This window comes from Cynoglossus semilaevis, chromosome 15 (genome assembly GCF_000523025.1).
Source record: "Cynoglossus semilaevis isolate Cse_v1.0 chromosome 15, Cse_v1.0, whole genome shotgun sequence".
In the NCBI taxonomy this organism is placed as follows: Eukaryota; Metazoa; Chordata; class Actinopteri; order Pleuronectiformes; family Cynoglossidae; genus Cynoglossus; species Cynoglossus semilaevis.
The window spans coordinates 8,334,682-8,357,608 of record NC_024321.1 but is presented as its reverse complement, the minus strand read 5'-3'; the positions used below and the strand labels follow the sequence as shown (position 1 = coordinate 8,357,608).

At 40.6% G+C, this 22,927-nt stretch overlaps 6 protein-coding genes across 10 annotated transcripts; 2 read left to right on the top strand and 4 right to left on the bottom strand.

Annotated features, from left to right (window-relative positions):
* Positions 1-139: 139 nt before the first annotated feature.
* On the bottom strand, positions 140-2,595 carry sqstm1 (sequestosome 1). Its single transcript, XM_008326796.3, has 8 exons — positions 2,258-2,595; positions 2,005-2,100; positions 1,597-1,889; positions 1,300-1,474; positions 1,153-1,221; positions 936-1,054; positions 644-842; positions 140-565 (listed from the first exon to the last, which is right to left on the bottom strand). Exons 1-8 carry the CDS (start codon positions 2,424-2,426, stop codon positions 402-404), a joined length of 1,284 nt encoding a protein of 427 aa, XP_008325018.1. The 5' UTR covers positions 2,427-2,595; the 3' UTR covers positions 140-401.
* A 383-nt stretch (positions 2,596-2,978) lies between these two features.
* On the bottom strand, positions 2,979-7,122 carry rnf4 (ring finger protein 4). Of its 4 annotated transcripts, XM_025063031.1 has the most exons (9): positions 7,012-7,104; positions 6,828-6,870; positions 5,966-6,008; positions 5,205-5,460; positions 5,045-5,121; positions 4,925-4,937; positions 4,679-4,793; positions 4,055-4,106; positions 2,979-3,962 (listed from the first exon to the last, which is right to left on the bottom strand). In XM_025063031.1, exons 3-9 carry the CDS (start codon positions 5,975-5,977, stop codon positions 3,813-3,815), a joined length of 675 nt encoding a protein of 224 aa, XP_024918799.1. In that variant the 5' UTR covers positions 5,978-6,008; positions 6,828-6,870; positions 7,012-7,104; the 3' UTR covers positions 2,979-3,812. The 4 variants fall into 4 exon arrangements, with proteins under 4 accessions (XP_024918799.1, XP_024918798.1, XP_008325016.1 ...); XM_025063030.1 differs by lacking the exon at positions 6,828-6,870 and having other exon boundaries at positions 7,012-7,122; XM_008326794.3 differs by lacking the exons at positions 6,828-6,870; positions 7,012-7,104 and adding an exon at positions 6,116-6,479.
* Positions 7,123-7,133: 11 nt separating this feature from the next.
* Positions 7,134-9,849, top strand: LOC103390804 (uncharacterized). 2 transcript variants are annotated; one of them, XM_008326830.3, is made up of 6 exons: positions 7,134-7,267; positions 7,889-7,998; positions 8,428-8,892; positions 8,969-9,068; positions 9,158-9,218; positions 9,375-9,849. In XM_008326830.3, exons 1-6 carry the CDS (start codon positions 7,229-7,231, stop codon positions 9,386-9,388), a joined length of 789 nt encoding a protein of 262 aa, XP_008325052.1. In that variant the 5' UTR covers positions 7,134-7,228; the 3' UTR covers positions 9,389-9,849. The 2 variants fall into 2 exon arrangements, with proteins under 2 accessions (XP_008325052.1, XP_024918797.1); XM_025063029.1 differs by having other exon boundaries at positions 9,158-9,849.
* selenot2 (selenoprotein T, 2) lies at positions 9,603-12,708 on the bottom strand. The gene is made up of 5 exons (XM_008326792.3): positions 12,491-12,708; positions 11,220-11,330; positions 11,015-11,141; positions 10,293-10,380; positions 9,603-10,171 (listed from the first exon to the last, which is right to left on the bottom strand). The coding sequence occupies exons 1-5, from the start codon at positions 12,670-12,672 to the stop codon at positions 10,038-10,040; spliced, it is 642 nt and encodes a 213-aa protein (XP_008325014.2). The 5' UTR covers positions 12,673-12,708; the 3' UTR covers positions 9,603-10,037.
* Positions 12,709-12,849: 141 nt separating this feature from the next.
* Positions 12,850-15,261, top strand: cox18 (cytochrome c oxidase assembly factor COX18). The gene is made up of 7 exons (XM_008326791.3): positions 12,850-13,183; positions 13,292-13,671; positions 13,750-13,850; positions 13,982-14,136; positions 14,217-14,332; positions 14,405-14,512; positions 14,976-15,261. Exons 2-7 carry the CDS (start codon positions 13,312-13,314, stop codon positions 15,135-15,137), a joined length of 1,002 nt encoding a protein of 333 aa, XP_008325013.1. The 5' UTR covers positions 12,850-13,183; positions 13,292-13,311; the 3' UTR covers positions 15,138-15,261.
* A 431-nt stretch (positions 15,262-15,692) lies between these two features.
* polr2b (RNA polymerase II subunit B) lies at positions 15,693-22,598 on the bottom strand. The gene is made up of 25 exons (XM_008326790.3): positions 22,446-22,598; positions 21,745-21,817; positions 21,507-21,657; positions 21,294-21,406; positions 20,942-21,161; positions 20,520-20,678; positions 20,268-20,432; positions 19,985-20,181; positions 19,789-19,908; positions 19,422-19,608; positions 19,193-19,336; positions 18,969-19,108; positions 18,751-18,862; positions 18,454-18,608; positions 18,115-18,313; positions 17,859-18,027; positions 17,667-17,763; positions 17,472-17,566; positions 17,124-17,374; positions 16,948-17,037; positions 16,765-16,872; positions 16,494-16,607; positions 16,256-16,416; positions 15,977-16,172; positions 15,693-15,890 (listed from the first exon to the last, which is right to left on the bottom strand). Exons 1-25 carry the CDS (start codon positions 22,462-22,464, stop codon positions 15,801-15,803), a joined length of 3,525 nt encoding a protein of 1,174 aa, XP_008325012.1. The 5' UTR covers positions 22,465-22,598; the 3' UTR covers positions 15,693-15,800.
* Positions 22,599-22,927: the final 329 nt, after the last annotated feature.

Genomic DNA, 22,927 nt, shown 5'->3' with positions numbered 1-22,927 from the left:
TATAGTATGGCTTGAATGTAAAACTCATGCGGACAGGTTTGCGTACTTCCGCGTTGCGACTGACAGGAACAAGTCGCGACAAACGTTACCAAAATAATGTTTTGCATCTCAAAAATAAAAGTCTGAAAAACTGCACACATCAGTTGCACTAATCATCTTTTATTTTTCAGAATGTTATGAATATAATAAAGCAGTAGAAACACCAATGAGCAAAAGCATTGATTAACAGTTTGTTTGGAATAACCAGGAATACCAACCAGGATACCAATTAGAAAGGGAATGGATTAAATCAACAAAGTACTTAAAACAAGAACAGTGATAAAATCATTTAAAGTGTTTGATTAGAGACAGGAGATGTTGACATCAGCCATGATTATTTCAGAGTATGGATGGAGATGTCTTTAAGGCTGGGGTTGACGTGGCTGCTTTGCATATTGGATGGCGTCAAGTGCAGCTCCAATGTCGTAGCCTTTGGCCTGAAGAAGGCGTGTCAGCCAGCCACCTTCATCAGTGAATCCCATAGACAACATTTGGGACAGAGCCTCCACCAGACGGGGATCTGCTTCTGTTGATGGACAAATAGGTCAGCAGGGGTCGCCATAAACACACTGATATGGACAGGGTGCAATAAATATAATCTCACCTTGAGGCAGGTGTGGGTACAAGGCAGCCTCCTTTAAACCTGATGGACCCTGCTGAGCTCCTGAGGGGGCATTCTCATCTTGCATTTGGTCTATGTCTTGAACCTCTTCCTGGTTGAGGGACTGCAGCTCACCAGTGGATGGGTCGACCTCTTTGGGGCTCACATGAGTCCACTCCTCATCGGAGTCTTTATTTGGCGCCTGGTAAAATAATATAGTTGTTGCTAACCAACATTCATATTCACAGATAATAATGTCTGTACTTGAAAATATAATTAGCCAAAGGTAACCCACCTTTGATCCTTCACCATTGTCCTCCATCTCCACATCTGCCTGCAGGCCCTCACTCTGACTGTTGGTGTTGACCTTCTCCCTCTGACCAGCGTGCTCGACATCAATGTTCACATCAATACCTGCATCATCATATATTTAATGGTTATTGGCTCATCACCATTCCTCTCTGTTTGTTTGTGTAATAGACAGATTTTACTGACAGGGTAACATTACTCACCCAGAGGACTCAGCATAGCAGCCACACCTTCACCAATGTTTTTCAGGAAGTCAACATTGGCCTGAGCAGCTGCATAGAGATAAAAGCTTTACTGATGTTGTTATTACTTACCGATAGTAGTGATTATTAATACATCCAGACCATTACCACTGTTTGCTGCAGGTGTAGGTCCATCTTGGTTAGGATCCTGGTCCTGGTTTACAGACTGACCCTGGTCCTTGTTTTGGGCTTGACCTTGATTCTGGCAAAGGTTGTGGGCCAGAGCCTGGTTCTGCCTAAAGGCTTTAAACCACTTCATCCACTTCCCACGAGGAAAGCAGTGCTAACAGATAGGAGACCAACATCAGATTTTCAGCCTGTATCACATCACCATCATTATTCTGTGTCAATATTGTGTTTAGATCACCAGTAATAGAACCTGGTTGGGATGGGTTCCACACTTACCTGCATTGGATGCCAAATTGGCAGCATTGCATGCTCAGTGTGCTTCCCACTGGCTTGGCAGGTTGAGCATAGGTCATAGTCTGGACAAACGGAACACTTGAAGCGAGGTCCAATCACAGGGCCTTCACAACTGTCACAGGTGACATTGGGATGCAAAGCAGGTGGTGGGCCCATATGAGGGACATGAGGGATAGGAGGGATTGGAGGAATTGGAGGAATTGGAGGAATAGGTGGGATTCCGAAGGAAGGGGGTAAGGCATGGACAGGAAAGTCCCGACGGTGCTCTTTCTTCTCTAAAAGAAATTTAAAATCATCTTCATTTAGATAAACAATAATTGCACACGTTTATACATTTTCAATAAAAATAATCAATTATTTCCATTAATACTGATTATTGTTTGACTTTACCCTTGATGAAGAGGCGGAAGGTGTCGTCCTTTGTACAAGCCAACCCCATCATCAGTTCATCATCAGTGGAGAACGCCACCAGGTCTCCATCTTCATCTGGATCATCAACAGTAAAATATTATCAATAATCAACCCGAACAACTGCATCATTTCAACTATCAAAACAAGTCATGTCACCAGCAACCTATGTATGGCGGATATATGTGAATTGTATATTACTATATACAGTATTAAGTATATTCAATATGCTTACCTCTGTAGTACATAGTGAAGCCGTTGTTCCGAAGATTCCCGAACATCGTCACAGTTTTCCGGCTTAGATATTCAAAGTTGCTGGACACATCTTGATCCACAGTGAACCTGCGAATTTCCTTAACAGCCTCGTCTTTACCAAGCAGGTAAGCCTTCACTGTCACAGACATGATGCAGAGTTTAATGAAACGGCGAGTAGAACTTTTCCGTCTCTTCTTCTATCGTCTTCTGCTTCTTTTCCTCTCAGATATACCGAGTACAGTTGTGGAAACCAACTTCGCAGCTAAACTCGCAATGTCAAACTAGTGCTATGACGCAGTGTTAAATCCTCACTTTTTGTTTACATCCGCTTCGGGCGCGACTGACGGGCGGGTGACGTTACGATTTCTCATTGGCGTTATCGCAGTGCCTCTCACTCACGACCAATAAGAGTCCGGTGAATGACTCAGCATTTTAGAGGGGGGAATTCCCACGGAAAAACTAAGTCACCGTGATAAATCAAGATTGGTGATTTGACCAAAAAACACTTAAGGTGTCAGAGATCAATTGAAGCTGTGATAAAGTTGTCATAAACATATCACACGAGTAATCCACACGTTTCTGTAGTTGTTGTGACCCAGTTAAAATTCAATTTCTACTGTGTAAATTCAGTATTTGTATTTCAGACTACTTTAAGTTCTTCTTCTTAGAACGGTTGTTAGGAAATACTTAATGATGAGATGTTATTTATACCAATGATTTTTATTATACCTTTATTATAACTGAAAGTCATTGTTTGTTTTTACAGTTACAGGTGGTTACATCATTTTGTCTTCAAGAGCCTATCAGGAACAGAGCTTGGGTCAGGTGAACGTGAGTCATAGAACCTCTAACTTCAATGAGTCAGAGTCACAAGACAAGTCACGAAGGCTAAGGTTAAATAACTAAATGCATTGCACAGTGGTATTGTATTATTTCTCGTAAGTGGAATTGTGGTCACAGTCATGTTTGTCCAACTTTAAACTTGAATTAACAGTTTTGTATTTAACTGTTCATCATACCAGTAGAATGTTTACTTAAAATTTATAGTTTTAAAGCATTTCACAGGTATTCTAACTAGAAGAAAAGAATATTTAACACAAGCATCCCCAAATCATTTCTAGTTTCGCTTTGTTTCACTGTCAGGGCAGTGTATTTATACCATTAGCCCTTGTTCACACATGGATCTCTTTGAAACCACTTAAATTACCTTTGATTTTTACACAGTATTTCACCTGAAGTCACAAGTGTCCATACAGTGAACTTTTATAATTACCCTTCTCCCTAAAAGATTCTAATAAAAATGTTTATTTAAACTTTTAATGATCAGAAACTAAACAAATAAAGACAAACATTATTAATCAAAATGTTTCACATGTCTGATACAAATAAACTTTAAACAAAAAGATTCCAAGAACCACTACTGTGATAGAAACAGGTTGTTTGAAGTGGTTTCACAATATCAGATGTAAACGATTCCGTATTGGCAATCAGTGAGTTCTCTCCAGAAGGGACTAACATGTGATGTCACAGTGATGTCAGACGTAGAGGGGATGGTACTGTCGATTTGTGAGTTTTTTCCTGCAGGTGGGACAAGTGTGCGACGATGACAGAGCATCTCTCAAACACTGGCTGCAGAACACGTGACCACATTTAGTGGAGACAACCAATCGGCCACTGTCGACTATCTGTGAAGAGAACAAACCAGTGGTTAGAGAACTACATTCTTCCTGCTAACAAAATCCAGACAGTAGTTAGGAGTTAATAATTGCTGTCTCACCTCCGTATAAGTGTCTAGGCAGACAGGACAGCTGATCGTACCTGGAGTTGACCTGAGAGAGAGAACAGATGAGACAGAATCATCAAGGTACAGTGTTTTTTAGTTCACCCTGGCTGCTTAACTCTTCATTTTTAACATCACATACTGTAGTTTCCCACTGACAAAGATCGTTCTGTAGTTAGTGGTCAATGCTGTCTCTGCAACTGGTGAGCTGTAGTTAGGCATCAGTGTAAAATTAGCTGATTTGCCCATCAGATCCTTTACAAACAACTCCATCTTGTCATCCTTATTATCCTACCAGGTAGGAGAAAATTTGTGGTTTGGTTAAATCTTGAGATACATCTTATGCTTGTCCTTGGTTAGTAGTAGTTGTAGTAGTAGTAGCTACCAGGATAGTTACTTTATCGTTTCTCTTTTGGCTATTTGTCGTTTTTCTATTGTATCAGGCAGTGGTGGCTTAGTGGTTAAGGAAGTGTACTTGGGTCCACTGAGGTGCTCTGAGCATGGCACCGTCCCCACACACTGTTCCCTGGCGCTTAAAGCTGCCCCCTGCTCTCTTTGGTGACGGGTTAAAAGCAGAGGTCACACTTTGTTTAAATCAATAATAAATACATATTAAAATACCTGGACTTGTGATATGATGACATCACAGCAGCACTAATAACATTAGGTGTGACATCGTCTTCATCACTGCTGACAACATAACTCTCAGCATTAGGACCTTGGCTTTGCTGAACACCTGTGAGAGGACAGCCACCAGCAAGGTCACACACGGATATGTACACATAACTCTTTCACATATTTATGTTTATATAAGTTACATATATAAGTTTATTAATAATTGTAATCAGGTGAGAAAAAATGTGTTACCTTCATCAATGACCTAAGTTACAGGAGGAAATGTGAACAAACACAAGAATACATATTAATGAAAAAGACTGGTTGAGCTACTTGTGGATCCAATTCTTAAATAAGTAGTTGATTTGTTACCAGCACTGAGTCGTTGTTGGTCAAGTCGACCACTGCACTTTCTGATCCTTCGCAGGTGAGATCCACCACAACAACATCTGGATAACACATCCATATATAGGAAGCTAGTTATCATCAGATATTTATAATGAATTTAACAAATGTACTGATCTGTACTTACCGTTCTCTGTTCTGTTGTCCATCACATTGATTGTCTCTGTAGGGAGGTCAGGTTCATTTGGCATGCTGCTAATGTTTGCTGTCTCATTAGCTGTTGTGTTAGCTGCAGTTGTCTCTCTAGTTGCTCTATTGGAGGCAGCTGCTCTGTTGGCAGCTCTTCTGCTGTTGGTAGCTCTGTTAGATTGAGCCATTTTGCTGGTCTTCATACTTGGACTGGACACAAGAGGGGTTCCTGTAGTCCTTCTCTTCCTCTGAGCCTGAAAACAACATTACATTACAGCAGCAAGAGATGACCAACAAAACCAAATTAAGTTACATCACCACCAGAATAAAACATCATTGTCCAAAAAACAAACAGTAATCTCTAAATCAAGATGTTATTTTTGGTGTAAAATATGCCAGCTAAAATAGACGATTTGGTTCATCCGTGTAAAAAACCCAAAGCTTTATAATTGTGTGTTCATACTGCCCCCTGCAGGACAAAGGACGTAAGCTAAACTAAACAATATTGCATACTTACTGTATTGCTAAATAATAATACATCAAGCCCAAATTACTGACTAATAACTTAAAAAGACCACAAAAACCACATACATTATCTTTAATCATACATTTATTACTACTGCCGTCTACTATTGACGATTCACAAATATGACTAAATCATGGGGATCAGGTAGATCGATAAATCGATCAAAAAAAAAGAGAAAGGTTCGAGCTGCTGCAGATCCATAAAATGGAAGCATTTTAGAAGTGAGAACTTACGGAGCTACTCATGTCATCAGAGACGACGAGGACAGCGAAGAATCTGAGCAGGAGACAAGACAATACAACACACGTTAACGAGAGTCATGACATCACACTAACACACTTAAGTTAACCTAGAATACAAATAAAAGCGGCTTTACTGGTTACCTTGCCTGTCAGGACGAACACTTAAAGCGCAGAAAATTCACCTGGCTTCACTTTCTCTTAGCCTTGTCATTAGCCACGGCATAAGCTAAAGTAGAAAAAGCCAGCGCGCACCGCTGCAGTTTAGCGTTTGTTCTTTTGAATAATAACAATGGTTATGAGGGGTCCAGAAATCAATCCCCAAAGACTAAGAACCTGCAGTCATAAAGCCAAGTAAAAATACCTTACGCTAGCTTAAATTTCCACGGCCGATAAAAGATGACATTTTTGAAAATCAAAGGAAACCACGACGACTTCTATTTCTGAAGCTAATGTTGCTAATTGCTACACTACCGTTTTCGAAACCTCTTCTTCTATGACAGGAGTTGACAGCAGATTTAAAGTACCAAGATGGAGCAGCGCCCCCAGTTGGAATTAAGAATCACACTATAGTAGTATATTAGATACTATTAAGATTTTTATTTAATTGTTCTGTCTGCTTAAATAAACAGCAAGTTTTTCTGCCATTACAGGAGTAGCTGTAAGAAAGGTTCTATGTGTTGAATACACATATACACATATACATATATACATATACACGACATTGGGTTTGTTTCTATTTTTTTAAACCTCTGAATTAGTCAAACATTTAAAATAACGCGAATTGTCCTTATCTCTCAAGGGTACTAGTTATACTATGAATCATAGAAAAAAGAAAAAGAAAATCACGACAAACCTGTCGAAGACAAGGTTAAATCACAGCATCCTCTCTCCCTCCCCTGTTGCCCACAACACATAGAAACGTTTTGAGAGAATTGTATGAGTTAAAACAGTATGTCTTGTAATTGTTTACATTGTTTTACACTGGGAAACATTTATACCCAGAAATCATTTCTGAAATCATATATGGGTCAGATTACCGTAGTTTCATCCCATTGCGGGAAATTAAAAACGAATCTTCACTTTCCGTCATGCAGCTGTACCTGGATCAGGTGTCTCCTTGGAAAAAATACTGGGCACGTTTGGATAATTATTTAAAGCCCTGCCCACTTCCGGTATAACTACTACTATGAGTAAAAGCTCATAGTATATATAAAAAGAGTCAGCAGAAGAACACAGACACACAAGTCAACAGCCATGAAACAAATGAGGACGTGGATAACCAAAGCCAACAAGGTAAATTATTATTATTATTATTATTATTATTATTATTATTATTATTATACTTTAATTTCTAATAACATTAATAATTTATTAACAATTGTTTCTTGGTTCTGTGGGTTACTTTCTGTTGTTTTCTTTATTCAATAACTAGATATTTTCTTTTTTATATTATATTTATATATATTTTACATTGTTTAGTCACACAAGTTGACTGTCTAAAAATACATATAGGATATATATTTTTTAATGAATTAAATTTTTAAAAATTTATTTTAAGAGTTACTGGAAGAGAATTATGTTTATTCAAGTTTATACAAAATCATTAAAAATATGTCAATTTCTAATGATGGTTAAAATGAGTCACTTACTTTGTTATACATTGTCAGTGGTTATTTAAAAGAATTGTCCTGGAAATAGTTCCAAGATTTTCTCAGTGACAAAAATCTATGTTAGCAAATTAGTTTTGTGCAGTATCACCAGTCTATAATCAGCCGTATATTCTGACATTAGATTGTGACTCCTCCCAGTGTCCCAGTTTGTGTCTGGAGGTGGTTAGTCTCAAAAGAAACAATAGAAACTTGAGACACACACTGAGTTTACAAATGACCGTAAGAATGTGTTTTCCTGTAATAGGAAGTGGGAAGTTGGCAGATTCCTCCACGGAGAGTAAGAATTTGTCATACCTCCGGGATGATGACGACTCCCTCCTTGACAGATGAAGATGGCCAGCTACTGGAAAACAGGTAATGATGGTGTAATCAATGCCCGTCACTCAGTACTGGGTCTTATTACCTTACATACTGTATATCTGGGACTTGATAGAACCATGTAAGAGGCACTGGTCCACAACACCTCCCTAATTGTTTTTGGTACAGGATTTGTTCTAAATTTGAAACAAAATTTTCTGGGTCTGGCTATTTTTGGTTTTCTAAAAAGCTTATAATTGAAGTATTTTTAAAAAAAAAAAAACAATAGTAGATTTTAAATGTAAAGTATGCACATTTATAGCACTCAATGCGACCACAAGTAAAAGATGCTGCCCTAAAACTATTTTACAATCTTCAGACTTTAGTGAGTTTGTGCCAGGACTTTCCTTCAACATGTGTGTAACTGAAATTGTATCTTGGAGAAATAGAGATATATTATTATAACCTGTTGCATGTGGGTTCTAGAATGATTCCACACAGCGAGGAAAAGGCGAAGGTGACAGCTGAGATCATCACTCCACCTACTGTCCACAGATCACCAGTGCACCTGGTAATTCACCTGAATCTGTTGCCTGACACCTGTGACATTGTCAGCTTTAAAACCGAGAACAGGGGCTCACAGACTTTTGAACCTCCTGTTGGAGTTGACTTGGACTATATCACTCGACCTGCAGGGGAGGGAAAAAGGCTTCCCACCTCCACACCCAGTTCTCCCTTGTTGAAAGCAAAGCCTTGGAGCTCAGCTTCTCCTTCACCCTCAGTAAAGTCCAGATTGTGGGTAGAAGCTGCCCTTCAAAGGAGCAAAAACATCCAACTGAAGCACCAATCAGCACAGTGGATGAAGGAACAACCAGGTGATATAGAAAACCAGCTAAGCACAACAGGAATCAGGGCGCAGTACTGTGAGCTGGTACCCTGCATCTGTCACAGGTACCACATCAGTTCTGTTTCAACACACTGTCCTGAGTGATGACGATGTAAACAGACATATGTTTCCTGCCTTCAGGTGTCCGAGTGCCCCACCATCTGAAGATTTCTTGGATGAAAAATCAGTGTCTGAACTGTACCCAAGTCTGAGTCTATGGAAGACCAAAGTTGATGCCCAGGTAAAGAAAAAATAAGGGAGAATGAACAAAATTCTTCTTAAAGCAGCCTGAAGAATTCTCATATTGTTTTTGTCATTTTTCTCTCTAAGCTGGACATGAACCAAAGAACAAGAAACAACCCCAATATATTTCATCACAATGGTATCACAGGTGAGCAGCTGCTGCACACAATCAACTGGCCACAGGCAGATTGCTGGATTTAAAATTTTCATATAATGAGTTGTTTAATCACATAGAATCAAACAAAATTTTCACCAGAGATCTCGAGTGCGCCTATACTCATTTTCTGTTTTTTCTTTCCTGCAGGGATCTATGTTTGAGGACGTCTTAAAACATTTTAGTGACTGATTAGTTTTGACTGTCCACTGTCCAATTTTTTCTTGACATGTTTCTGAAGGAAATTACAGCAGACATAAAGGACATTTTACCTTTTTTTTAACAATGTATCTATGATCAATAAAAAAGTGAATTAAAGATGGACTGGACTCATACATTTTTGTTTTGCTGCAGAAAAATGAAAGCACAGACACAATGCAATTTTGTCATTTTATTTCTTGTGTTGAGTAAAAGCCTAGCTTTAGCTTCAAAAGTAAAACATTATCTCACACAAAGTCAACAACGTTAACAAAAGTCTGACAAAAATCTATTTCCCATTGCATTGGGCTAACAGTAGTACCATGACATAATGTCAAACTTCAACTACACCTGAAGTAGTGGTGCAGTGTGGGTAATTCAGTGCTCTGGTGTGTCCAGGAGCAGAGGGGTTGTTCCTTTAATTGCAGAAAAAAAAATCAGGTCAGGTCCAGCAGAGACTGCTTTAGGACCAGACTGTCATAAACTGCAACAGCTCAACATCCCACTCAGCCTGGACACAGATGAGCTGAGGAGAAAACAGTGGTGAGAGCGATCAACATGGAGTAGAACTTCCAGGTTGGGTGCAAGAGAATCTGATGGAGCATTAACCATTGTCTAAGTGGAAGGGAAGGTCATGTGATCCATCATGTGATCCATCTGGTTCATTTTCAAGTGGTTGTCAAGGATCTGACAGAGTTCCTGGACATTTGGGACATAACCAGACTGAAGCTTGGACCAAATGGGAACATCTGAAGGACAATGATGAGGATAATTAGGATTACACCAGGAAGTTACACTCAGTGTAGTATTTTATGGGCTAAAGGCCGCAGTGTGAGAGGATTGGGCCAGCAGTGATCTCAGCAGACTCACCATTAAGAGTGACCTCAAAGGCTCCAGTGGACAGGAAGTGTGTCTCCAGCATGTTACCAAGGAAGAATGTGATGAGACAGGAAAAGATCTGAAGAAGAATAAGAAAAAAATAATGCTTGAGAGTTTGATGTGATTTCTTTGTTTTTAATATGATTTTTAAGGCCTTGAGAGTCTACAAAGATCTGACTCTGTAGACAGGAAAACACTTGTGTGATTTACTTCTTTACTTTTGCCTTAGAGTTGCCATAATGAACATGGTCACTGCAGCCCAGGATACATGAACAATACCCACTCCCAATCTGGTCAAATCACATCCTTCTTTACAGTCTATCCATCCATCCATCCATCCATTTTCAACCGCTTATCCGTTACCGGGTCACGGGGGCAGCAGTCGCCACCCAAATCACATTGCACCGTACCAAACCTTCCTGCGGGTGGTGAGTCCACTGGAAGGTACCAACCGCCCTAACCGGGATTTGAACTTGCCCAGGAGGTGAACCCTGGGGTTCCACACCAATGACAGAGACATTGCCTCTGGGCCAAAGCGCCACCTCTTTACAGTCTATTCTACCAAAATCAAATCACATCCTTCTTTACAGTCTATTCTACCAAACACATCACAGAAGTTATTGTGATTTAATAATTTCCTTTTTCTGAATTAGTGACATTGATACCACAAGACTAATGCAGGGATGACTACTACGAACATTTTTCATGGTTACCTTGTTTTCCTGACTCCATGTCCAGGCTCTGGGAGTCTGAATTCCGAGGAGGGGGAAAGGATTTAGACCGAAGACCACAACCATGATAGCCAATAGCTTCAGGTATGAGATCAGCTGACCTAGGAACCTGTGGAGGTAGAGCTGTGTTAGCTACTTCACTAATTCACTGCATCAGTATTGTTGTGATGATGATTTCAAGTCTTACTTGTTAATGGAGGTGGGAGGATAATTCTCACCCTCTATGCGAATGTCTGGATACAGTCTGCTAACGGTGAGGGAGTAGTCTTGGAAGACTTTACTGTACCCTCAGGAGATACTGAAACACATGAGGGTGGAAATACAGGTGAAAGAAAACACGGTAGAAAACATGGTAGACAACATCTTAAAATCCTGCAGTCTACAATGTCTTCCATCTTTATTAATGAAATCAATGCCAGTTTCCAAATAAGGAAACCATCAAAAGACAACAGTAGGTGGAAAAGTAGGGGCAGTAGGGGCAGTAGGGGCAGTGGTGGCCTAGTGGTAAAGGAAGCGGACTTCGGTCCGGAAGGCCCCAGGTTCGAATCCACCAACTGCCAGGTTACCCCTGAGATGCACTGAGCATGGCATCGTCCTCAAGCACTGCTCCCCGGGCGCTGACCACGGCTGCCCACTGTTCACTTTGGTGATGGGTTAAATGCAGAGGTTAAATTTCGTTGTGCATGGTGTGCTGTGCTGTGCTGTGTCACAATGACAAATAAGTTTTAAAGTAAAGTAAAGTAACATCAAAAGACAACAGTAGGTGGAAAAGTAGGGGCAGTAGGGGCATGAAGGAGCGCTGGATTGTCTAATAAGAGTCTACAGCTGGTAAAATTGGTGATGTCATAACCTGTAAAGCAGGTTTCTTCATTTTTTCGGGGCAGTTCTCTGCAAACATAGCCTTACATACAGATTACACTATTCGTATATATCTTGTACTCAACAGGTGGGTATACACCGTCTAATGAAATCAATGCCAGTTTCCAAATAAGGAAACCATCAAAAGACAACAGTAGGTGGAAAAGGTAGTAGACCATATGTGTGAAGGAGCGCTAGATTGTCTAATAAGAGCCTACAGCTGGTAAAATTGGTGATGTCATAACCTGTAAAGCAGGTTTCTTCATTTTTTCGGGGCAGTTCTCTGCAAACATAGCCTTACATACAGATTACACTATTCGTATATATCTTGTACTCAACAGGTGGGTATACACCGTCTCGTGCAAATACTTGAAAGACTTAAGTGACAGTATCTGCAACAGGTTGTTATATTGTATAACCCAGTTATACAACAACAACATAACAAACGGCATGTCACTGGAAACTGAAAAAACAATCTAAGACTGAAAAACCCAATCGGTGATTATCTATTAAACATCTTTAAAACATTTAAGGCAATTGTTAGCGTGTTAGCTAAAAATCCTTTAGCTGACAGGCTAATGTACTATCACAGTCACTCACCAGTACTGGAACCTGAGCACCGGTCCGGTGTAAGCAGAGGTTTTAGCAGGTTTCTCTGGGTCAGTGTCCGCGGCTAGATTTTGATTTTGCGGCCTCGTTCGACCGACATATACGTCCCGGAGCGTCAGCGCCATGAAAAATAGCAGAGCCGCCAGAAGCCCCGTCTGGCTAAACTCCGCCATCTTTGCCGCTGCTGCTGTGATTAAGGAGCACTTCCGCTTTACTTTTTAAACGTTAATTTATAATCATTAAAATAAAGCACAGACTTAAACGCATTTTAGCTCAGCGACAACAACCACTTAACTATCTAAGCAAATAACACGATAAATAATTTACATAACAATTTAATCACTTTATTGGCATCGTTACAAGAGTATCAGACAAAAATGTTTGATTGCAAACATAAAATTAATTATTTATCTACGACTGAGTTTAATAAAGTTTCCTAGTTTCCTGAAAATAAAGTGTGCATATTTCCCCAGGTTGAAGTAGTACGTTTCGTGACGTCATATTTGGATGCCCGACTAAAATGGTGACGTTAAATGTAAGAGACGTATTTTTGTCGCAATAACATGAATGAAGGACTATGACCGACTAAAATTATTAAGGCTGGCGTCTAAAAGGTGTATTTGCGTTTACACACGGATGATTTTGCGTCTGTGATCCAGAAATCCATCCTGCTGACGTAAACAGGTATTACAGTTTATATTATATTTACTTTCTTACCCTATGAACTATATATCAGTGCATTTCTTTGTTTTTTAACAGGTATCAATTTTACATTAAAATTGGTCTTTTCAGGTATATGGGGGTAGGTCATCATGCTAAGAGTTGGACACCTGGTAAAGTGCAATGCCCTGAAGCTCCACTTCCTGAAGCTTCATGTTGGAAGAGGTTGTTTTGCTGGAAACAGGAAGCCAATTGCACTTGTTGATCCCTCAGGCTGTGGTCGTTACTCATTGATCAGGGCGGCGTCAGGTGTCGGTGGTAGTGATGTCACATCAGGCTGGTATGAAGGCCTGGCACATTCGGCTCCGGTACACCTTTGTGAGCACTTTCTTGTTGGCACCCAGCAATTAACTGGGATGCCATGGTGGCTGACTATTGTTGCAGCAACGTTTTCGGCCAGGACGGTCATCACCCTGCCCATTGCAGCATATCAGCAGGTCATTGTCTCCAAGGTGAGATCATCCCTACTGCTGACTAATATCATCTGTGTTTCATCTCATTATGATGTGCTTTCTTCTGCACTTTTCCAGCTTCAAGTGCTGCAGGCTGAGATATCAGATCTGTCAAAGAGACTTAGCTATGAAATTTCTGTACGAGCAAAACAGACCGGCTGGACAGAGAAACAGTGCCGGTAATCTACAATCAACAGAACAGACAAAAATCTTTAATTTACTAATTTACTAACTGAAAAAATATCAGAAAAGACAAACTGAGTCATTTGTGTCATTATTGCATTTTGCTAACATATTTTTACTGCTTCAGGTTTCAGTTCCGGAAGAATTTAAAGCGGATTGTGTCTGAACTCTACATCAGAGAAAACTGTCATCCGTTTAAAACTAGTGTACTGGTCTGGGTTCAGCTGCCACTTTGGATCAGCCTAAGTTTGGCCCTCAGGAACCTGAGTATGGATCAGTCTGGTGAGAGTTTAAGCCACAGTTAATACCACAGTCAGCATCACTCTAGGACCGAATCTCACACCTGTTTGTATCTTCTGCAGTGGTACATAGTGATCTAGCAACAGGGGGCTCTCTCTGGTTCCCTGACCTCACCATACCTGACTCCACCTGGATCCTTCCAGTCTGTCTGGGTATTATAAACCTGGTTATTGTAGAGGTAAGTGTGACACCAAATATTAAGTCCTCTGACCTCAGTCCTCTGCTCACTTCCTGTCTTCACCTTTTCTAGTTTTTTGCTCTCCAGAGGAGTCAGGTGACACGATTTCGACGAATGGTGTTATACTTCATCAGAGGATTTTCAGTCCTGATGATCCCCATTGCTGCCACAGTCCCCTCAGTAAGTCCAGGACCTGTTCCCTCTAAGTCTAGACTCATGTTAAGACTGTTTCCAATGTCCTCAATCAGTAGAGGTTCTGATCTTATAGTTAGGGCCACATGAGTGGATGGCTCAGTTGAAACTGAATGACAGTCTCTGGGAATTAGCATTTAATAGTTCCTTGAATTCAAGTATTGGAACTCAAAATAGTTTTACTTTTAATTAGTGTTAATTGTCTCAATACCAGTTTCACCAATTGCTTAGTTAAAGAATGTAATGGGAACGTGTTGAGAAATAAGCATCAGATACTGTTGGATATCATTAGTCCTTTTTTAGTAATACTAATGAAGTTGAACGTAATATGGCTGTTTATCTTATTCAGAAAAATGTGTAAGGATCTTTGTGATTGTGGTGTTTTCTCATTCAAGTTTTGGAAGAAAAAGACGTATATATTAACCTTCCTTCTCTCTGACCTTGCCCACAGTCCATGGCGCTTTACTGGTTTGCTTCCAGTATCATCGGCTTTGGTCACAACCTCTTTCTTCATTCTAAAATAGTTCACAGATTCCTGAGACTTCAAACTAGTCGATCAGATACTCCATACAGAGACCTGCTCTCAGCCTTTGTTTCTAAATATCAGAAATAAATGGACACTTTCGATTGCCATTGCTACTCACTGTATACAAATAGATATACAGATTTACTTCCATGGATCTTGTTAAGGATGTTCTGTGAAATACTTTACTTTTACAGAAGTATTTTAAAATAAAAAAATACTGTGAAATACTTTACTTTTACAGAAGTTTTTTTTTTAAATAAAAAAATTAATTATTTTCCCAGTCTGTGCTGTAAGTTTGTGATAAAATTAAGATTTAATCATCTTTCCAACTCCACCTGGCCTTTGAGTATCAACTGGTACCCAATACTGATCCAAAAGCCATGTTGAATTAATAAAACAAACAGAATAAGTAAAATTAAGATTTAATCATCTTTCCAACTCCACCTGGCCTTTGAGTATCAACTGGTACCCAATACTGATCCAAAAGCCATGTTGAATTAATAAAACAAAAAGAATAAGAAAAAAAACCGATGGAGTTAAATATATTTTGTAGTTTTTAGACTTGCTTTAGAATTATGTCTGTATATATTTGTATGACTGACCTTGTCCATAACAAAATATAAATGAAATCCTGCGACCCAATAAAGAAAAGCTGTTTATTCTACTTTTATAAAAAGAAATTGATGAAACAAACAATTTTATTTTCCACTGATGATGTCAGGACGTATCCAGCTTATTGGCTGAAAAAGACTATGATGTCATCATCCGAGGGGCGATGCTCATTGACATTAGTTCCTGGAAGAGGAGTTTACAGGCGTACGGCATCCGGATGAGCGAGATCTGAGAATGAGACAAAAGTGTTAGTAAACATTCACTGCATTTACCTGGTTGCTTTCTAATTAAGGATTATTGATTGGACGTCTGACCTGTGTCTTGTTGCGGCAGCCTCGACACTCGTACGTGTGTGTCCTCGTATTGGCGATGGCCATCAGTCCGCACAGGTTACACACGTGGACTTGATAAGGATCCGATGCCTCAAAGAGACGCTCTCTGAGGAACTGAGCAGCACCGTGAGCAATTTGACAGTCACGCTCCATCTCACCAAAACGCAGACCGCCATCACTGGGAGAAAAGATTAAAACAGGGATGATTGGCTTGGGGACCTGAGAAAGAGACGCTGAGAAACAGAGAGAGCTGAGACTGACCGTGAACGTCCTTCCATTGGTTGTCTGTTCAGGATCTGAACTGGACCCCTGGCTCGGGAGTGGATCTTATCGTCCACCATGTGCTTGAGACGCTGATAATATGTTGGACCAATGAAGATCTGTGACGTCAGCTTCCTCCCAGTGAAGCCATTATACAGAACCTGAGGAGAGATCAAAACTCCAATAAGTTCATCTGTCGACAGTATTATACAATCACAGTGAACAGCTCTGTGCTGACCTCATTTCCTCTCAGGTGATATCCATACTCAGCTAGCAAGTTAGAAACTTTCTGCACGTTGACAGCGTCATTAAAAGGAGTGGCGTCTCCAATCTCACCTTTGTTTGCAGAAACCTGCAAAAAAAAAAAAAAACTATAAATTTAAGAAAAACTTGTTGTTCGCACAGTTTCCACCAAAAAAAAAAACAACTATAAATTTAAGAAAAACTTGTTCGCACAGTTTCCACTCATTGGCATTTAATTCACAGAGTGATTGGTTCAGATTGGTTACCTTGCCCTGCAAACACTCGATCAAATGGCCGACTGTCATTCTGGATGGGATGGCGTGAGGATTGATGATGATGTCTGGTGTAATTCCCTCGCAAGTGAAAGGCATGTCCTTCAACAAAAACAAATAAATGTCAAGCAACAAATCTCTTAACTATTTAATCAACTGACCAGCCAACCAGCTGACCTCCTGTCTGTACTGAATCCCACAGGTTCCTTTCTGTCCGTGTCGACTGGCGAACTTGTCTCCAATTTGAGGAATTCGAACAGAACGAACCTGCAGCAGAAGTTAGATGGTCAGACAACAGGGAACACAGATGAGATCTCAAGTGTTCTGTCAATTGCGATTCTGCCATCGCTCACTCTGATCTTGCAGAATTTGTAGCCCTCCTGATTTAGCGTCACCATCACTTGGTCCACGATGCCAGTTTCACTAGTTCTGAGGAAAGTACTGCAGTCCCTCTTGGTGTAGCGCCGGTTAGTGCTGTCGAGGTCGTCGTCGTTCTCAGGCAGCGTCACAGTCTTACCTATGATCACGTCCTCGCCTGACACACGGACTCCAGGTGCAATCAGTCCGTCATCATCCAGTTTGTCATATATGGCGTGTCTCATCCCTGAAATTACATTTATTCAGTTCCCATAATGTGATGTTCCATCTACACTAATGTATTAAGCACAGACTCTAAATTTGGTGACAAACCAAGTTCCTACCCTGACAGGTTTCACGTGTTGGCTTCTCAAAGATCTCCTCCTGATCAAAGCCTTTCTTTGACTCCTGCTCTTTGTAGGACCGATAGAAAACCGATCTATAACATGACAACACAACAGCAACACAGTGATTTTATAGAGTTGTCCCATCACGCATCTTCACCTGCAGAAAAAAATTAAAAAATACAGAACACTGACCTGAAGAAACCTCGATCCACAGCCGACCTGTTCATGATCACAGAGTCCTCCTGGTTGTATCCAGTGTACGATGCAATCGCCACAATGGAGTTGATGCCTGAATAAAACAAAAAGAAAAAAAATGTTAAAATTCAATCTTCATGTTATATATTGCACATCTGTGCTTCAACAGCACATTTAAGTGCTCTTCACCTGCAGGCAGCTCTCTAAAGCGAAGGTACTCCATGGATCGGGTAGTGACCAGTGGTTTCTGGGGGTAGTACAAGACGTGAGCCAGTGTGTCCATTCGAACATGGAAGTTGGTGATGTAAACGCCCATGGCCTGTTTACCCATAGCAGACTGGTACGTATTCCTGGGAGACTAAAGAAAGAGGAATCTATTCACTGACGCACCGAGACACAAAGAATTCCAATTCCTTAAAGTTTTAGCGCCACCCTGCAGTTGTACCTGGTTATGGTCAGGGAAGGGAATGATGGAAGCACACACTCCTAGGATCATAGATGGATGAATCTCACAGTGAGTGTATGTGGAACAGTAGGCCACACCCTTCTCCTGGAGGTCATCAGGGGTCATGGCAAGCATCACCGTCTCCTCCTCCAAAGTATCAATGTACTCAACCACTCCACTCGCTACCAGGTCCTGCCAGCTGACATATTTAGAAAGAGAACATGAGAAATCAACAATCACAACAATAAAGTGGTACTGGATCTGAAAGATTAGTTTAACAAGATTTGATTAACAGGTTGCTTGAATATCAGTGGCAGGACCAGCTAAACGACGTCTCACCTGTAGTTGTTGTACTCCCGTTCCTTTAGCTGGTCGATGTGTCTTCTCTTCAGCAGCAACTTCTGTTTCTCAACAATCAGCAGAGGCCGACAGATTCGTCCTGCGTCCGTATAAATTCTGATCTCACGTTCTCTGATGTCTCGAATCATTGACACCTGGGAAAAACGTTTTTTTAATGGACTACTTTATTAAACAAACACAAAGATGTGGTTTACACTGATAAAAACAAGCCTGCATATAACAAGTATTAGACATGTCTTTATTAGTGTTGGTTTATGGTCAGGTTTTGGTTTTTACCTCAGAGACGATGATGTCCATCTGTCGCCTTAGTTTACGCAGTGTGTTCATCAGCTGCTCGGGATCTTTGTGGATTCCGACCCAGCAACCATTCACAAAAATCTTTGTTGCACTGAAACAATAGTACAAACAAAGTCAGTTTATAAATAAAACAAACTGTAATTTGACTTGTTATTAAACCAAGATTATTTCATCTGTTGATTAGAGAATTGACTGACTCTGCGATGGCAGCTGGTGAGATCTCCTCCAGGTTCTCCATACTCCACTCTTCCAAGAACTCGAGGATGGGTGAAGGCTGAGAACCTACAGAGATGTAGGCCATGAGCGCCAAATTCTTCACCAGACCTACGGCGTGACCCTGAAGGAATAGAGTGTTTAAAGATCAACTCTGTGGGTTTGTGCCTTTGTTGTGAGGTCACCGTGTTTTATGTTTGCTCTTTACCTCGGGTGTCTCGGCTGGACACACCATTCCCCACAGGGTGTTGTGCAACTGTCGAGGCTTTGCAAGTTTTCCATCTCTGCCGATAGGAGAGTTGACTCGACGCAGGTGAGATAAAGTGGACGCAAACGTCAGACGGTTCAACACCTAAACACAGAAAAAGAGGTTTGAGTTTTTACAGGGAGTTTGTTTGTATGCGTTTGTGTGCATTTCTACAGATAGGTGCCGTCACCTGTGACACTCCTGCTCGGGCCTGGTGAGCCTTCTTTACGTCACCCCAGTTCCCGGTGGCGAGGGAGTATTTGAGTCCATCAGAGATGATTCTGGTTTTGATGGCGAGTTCCAGGTTAAAGTCTTTCCCTCTGTCAATGAACTTCTGAGCGTAGATTCTGATCTCCTTCAGCAGGTTCTTGAACATGCTGCCAAATGTGGATGACAAATATTACTATGCAAATAATATCTTAATTATGTATAAACTTATTATAAACAAAAGACTAATCAGATTATCAGAATACCTCTCTAGTTCCACCTCAAATCATAAGTATTATATTTAAAATACTTATTGTGCAAAGATAAAAACAAAACATTGACAGCCTTACCCCCTGAAAAGGAAAGCCAACAGTGGTCCGGCGAGGTCCAGCCTCTTGTTTCCATAGTGATCTCTGTCGTCCAGTTCTCGTCTACCGAGTGCAGCTAGAAGCAAGCGGTGGACCATGTAGCTATAACACACAGTAACAGAGCGTTATACGTTGTATGTTACAGTTGCAACAATGTGTCCCAAATGCAAACACTCACCCTAAGAAATATGCCTTCTTAGTTTCACAGAAGTCACTGACTCCGACATGTGGCAGCATTTCTTTCTGCAAAACCTCTTTGGCGTATTTTATACGTCTCTCCTTTGTAACTCCAGGTTTTGCTCCCCTGGAACCGATAAAGTTTAATGCTACGTTCTGCTCCTGAATCACAAACGCTTCGTCAAGAGATGGTTTAACCTGGGAACACAGTGAACATCATTAGGACAATCACAAAAAGAAATCTCCTAAATAGGAGCCAGTAGTTCATAGATAGTGACGCTGACCATCTCCATCATCTCAGGGTCATCGAAATCATAGATGATGTGTTCCAGAATGTCTCTGTCTGAGACAAAGCCAAGTGCCCGAAACACAATGATGATGGGGACTTCCTGTCTGATGTACGGCAGCGTGGAAACAATCCTCTGGCCGATTGCGCTCTTCTTCACTCCCTGGAATTATTTCATGTGTTAAATAATAATAATACGACAGACAGGATGCTGATACCTTTACCTTTACACAGGGATTTCAGCACTCACCTGTCCTCCTCTGGCCATCATGCTGACCCAAATAGTGCTGGTGGGTCGAGATGAATTCTCCAAACAGGACCGACATTCTGCCGTGTACGCATACTTTGAGTCTTTTTTGGCAAAGACATAAACTGTATTTGTTGCCATCTTTTCTTGGGCAATAAGCACCTGAATGAACAACACAGACTGTTAGCTCTTTCTTACTGGTGCAGCTGCAGCACTGTTTTTGATGCCTCATCATGTTCTGGACATCAATAACTTCATCTGGAACTTTTAACATCAAAAGTTTCTCATTGATAACACCACACTTATTTATCAGTCTGAATTACCATTTTTAAGGAGGTGTACCAAAATAACTAAATTATGGTTCGTGTTCCACCAAAAACTCAAACAATGACATTTCACTGTTGCAGCATAACGTCAGAGCTCACCTTCTCAGAGCCGTTGATAATAAAATAACCTCCGGGGTCCAGCGGACACTCGTTAAGCTCACATAAGTCTCTGTCAGTCAGGCCACTCAGTAGGCAGTACGTGGAACGAAGCATGATTGGAATTTTTCCAATGAAAGTTTTCTGGTGCTGCGTCTGCAGCTGGTCTTCGCCTTCCTTTATTATTGTTTTGGTGATGTCAACATAAAGTGGTGCAGAGTAACTGTGGAGCAATAGGTCACACAATATGGAGAAAACAGGGAGGAGTGAGCATGTAAAAAAAATATAAAAGAACAAAATGTGCAAGACTGTCCTAAACCATGAAGTGAAAGAGAAATGCCAGTATGACACGTACGTGAGGTTTCGTAGTCGGGCTTCATTGGGCATCATCGGAGATGGGGCTCCATCTCTTTCCCAGTGTGTTGGCTTTGACAGGTAAATCTGCTCAAACTTCAAAAGGTAACGGGGCTGTAACCCAAAATAAATGTCAGTGATGATGTCACAGGAGATACAACCAAACCAAAAATCATTATTTTCAAAACTCCATAATCTATTAAGTTATGCTCACCGGTTCCTCCACCTCCCCTGATGTGTGTTGTGCTTCTGCCTGCAAGTCAATGGGTGGAGCATCTTCCACAATCCTCTGAACTGACATCTGAATAAACTCATCAAATGAGTCCAGCTGCTGTCGCACCAGACCTTTCTCATCAAAATATGAGCTGAGAAATAGAACAGAGGATTTAAAATTACATTTTGAAAAATGCATAATAAAACAATTTGTTGCTTAATCATCTTTATAAAACTACCTGATGACGATCCAACAAGCTTCCTGCCAAAGATCTGGAGTGATTTCATCTTCGTCTTCATCATACTGATTATCTGATAAATAAATGTACCAAAATAGATCAGTATCTGCGCTAAAATATAATTTTATGCGAAAGGTTACGCTGAATATACACATGGAGTAGATAAACAAGTGGAGGTTAATTATCACTAGTCACCAAAACACTACACACAGGTTGCTACCTTGTCAATGGCTGTTGCACTAATTTAATTCAATATTTAGGTTAATGTATTAATACGACTAACATTGTACTCAAGTGCGCATTGCCTTTTTTCTCAACGACGACACTCTGTTGTTACTGAAAACCGTTTATTATCAATATATACATATTAAATGTAGAAGGTTTAGTTGTTACTGTTGTCTATGAAGATTCTCAGTCATCCAGGTCATGGCCAAGTTTTAAAAAGCTGTTAGGCAACTGGACGTGAATTTTCTAAAAGAAGACGTTTCACCTCTAATCCCAGAGGCTTCTTCAGTTCTAACTGGTGGTGGCGAGTACAGCAGAGTACAGTTGTGTCTGCTGTTCTGTTGGTTAGCCCGTTAGCTCAAACAATGCGCCGTTCCATTAGCATTAGCTGTTTTTTAGCCAAATTAGAATGCTCTTTAGTTGTGAGCTAACCTTAGCAGCTGATTAAACCTACGCCTTACATAAGGGGGACTCACCTTCGTCCTGATCGTACATCTTCAATAAATTAATGCACAACAACCACAAAAGAATTACTCCGATACAACGACACTGTAGACAGCGCGCTCCAGGAAACAAACGTCATAACCGGTCTTCATGTTTCCCCTCGTCCTTCTTCATTGTTTCTATTTTGTGGACAAAGTGAGGAAACCACTTGCATACCACCGCCACCAACTGGTGAGGCATAGGAAATGTTCAAAAGTGTATTTTAAACCAATTTAAACAGACATAGCTGCTGCGACATTTTGTAAAACGAATTGGTTGTGTTTTTGCAAACGTATCACAAAATTATGATATACTTAAAGAAGCCCCATAGCAGCACCTGAGTGCTAGGGTTGTAATATGTATTTTAGCGCCAACCTCTGACTGATTCCTAAACAGGAACACGTTGTTGTTAACGTTCAAACTACTACACGTATGTGCAGGGAATTCGAAACCCGCCCATCTTATTTCTCAACGA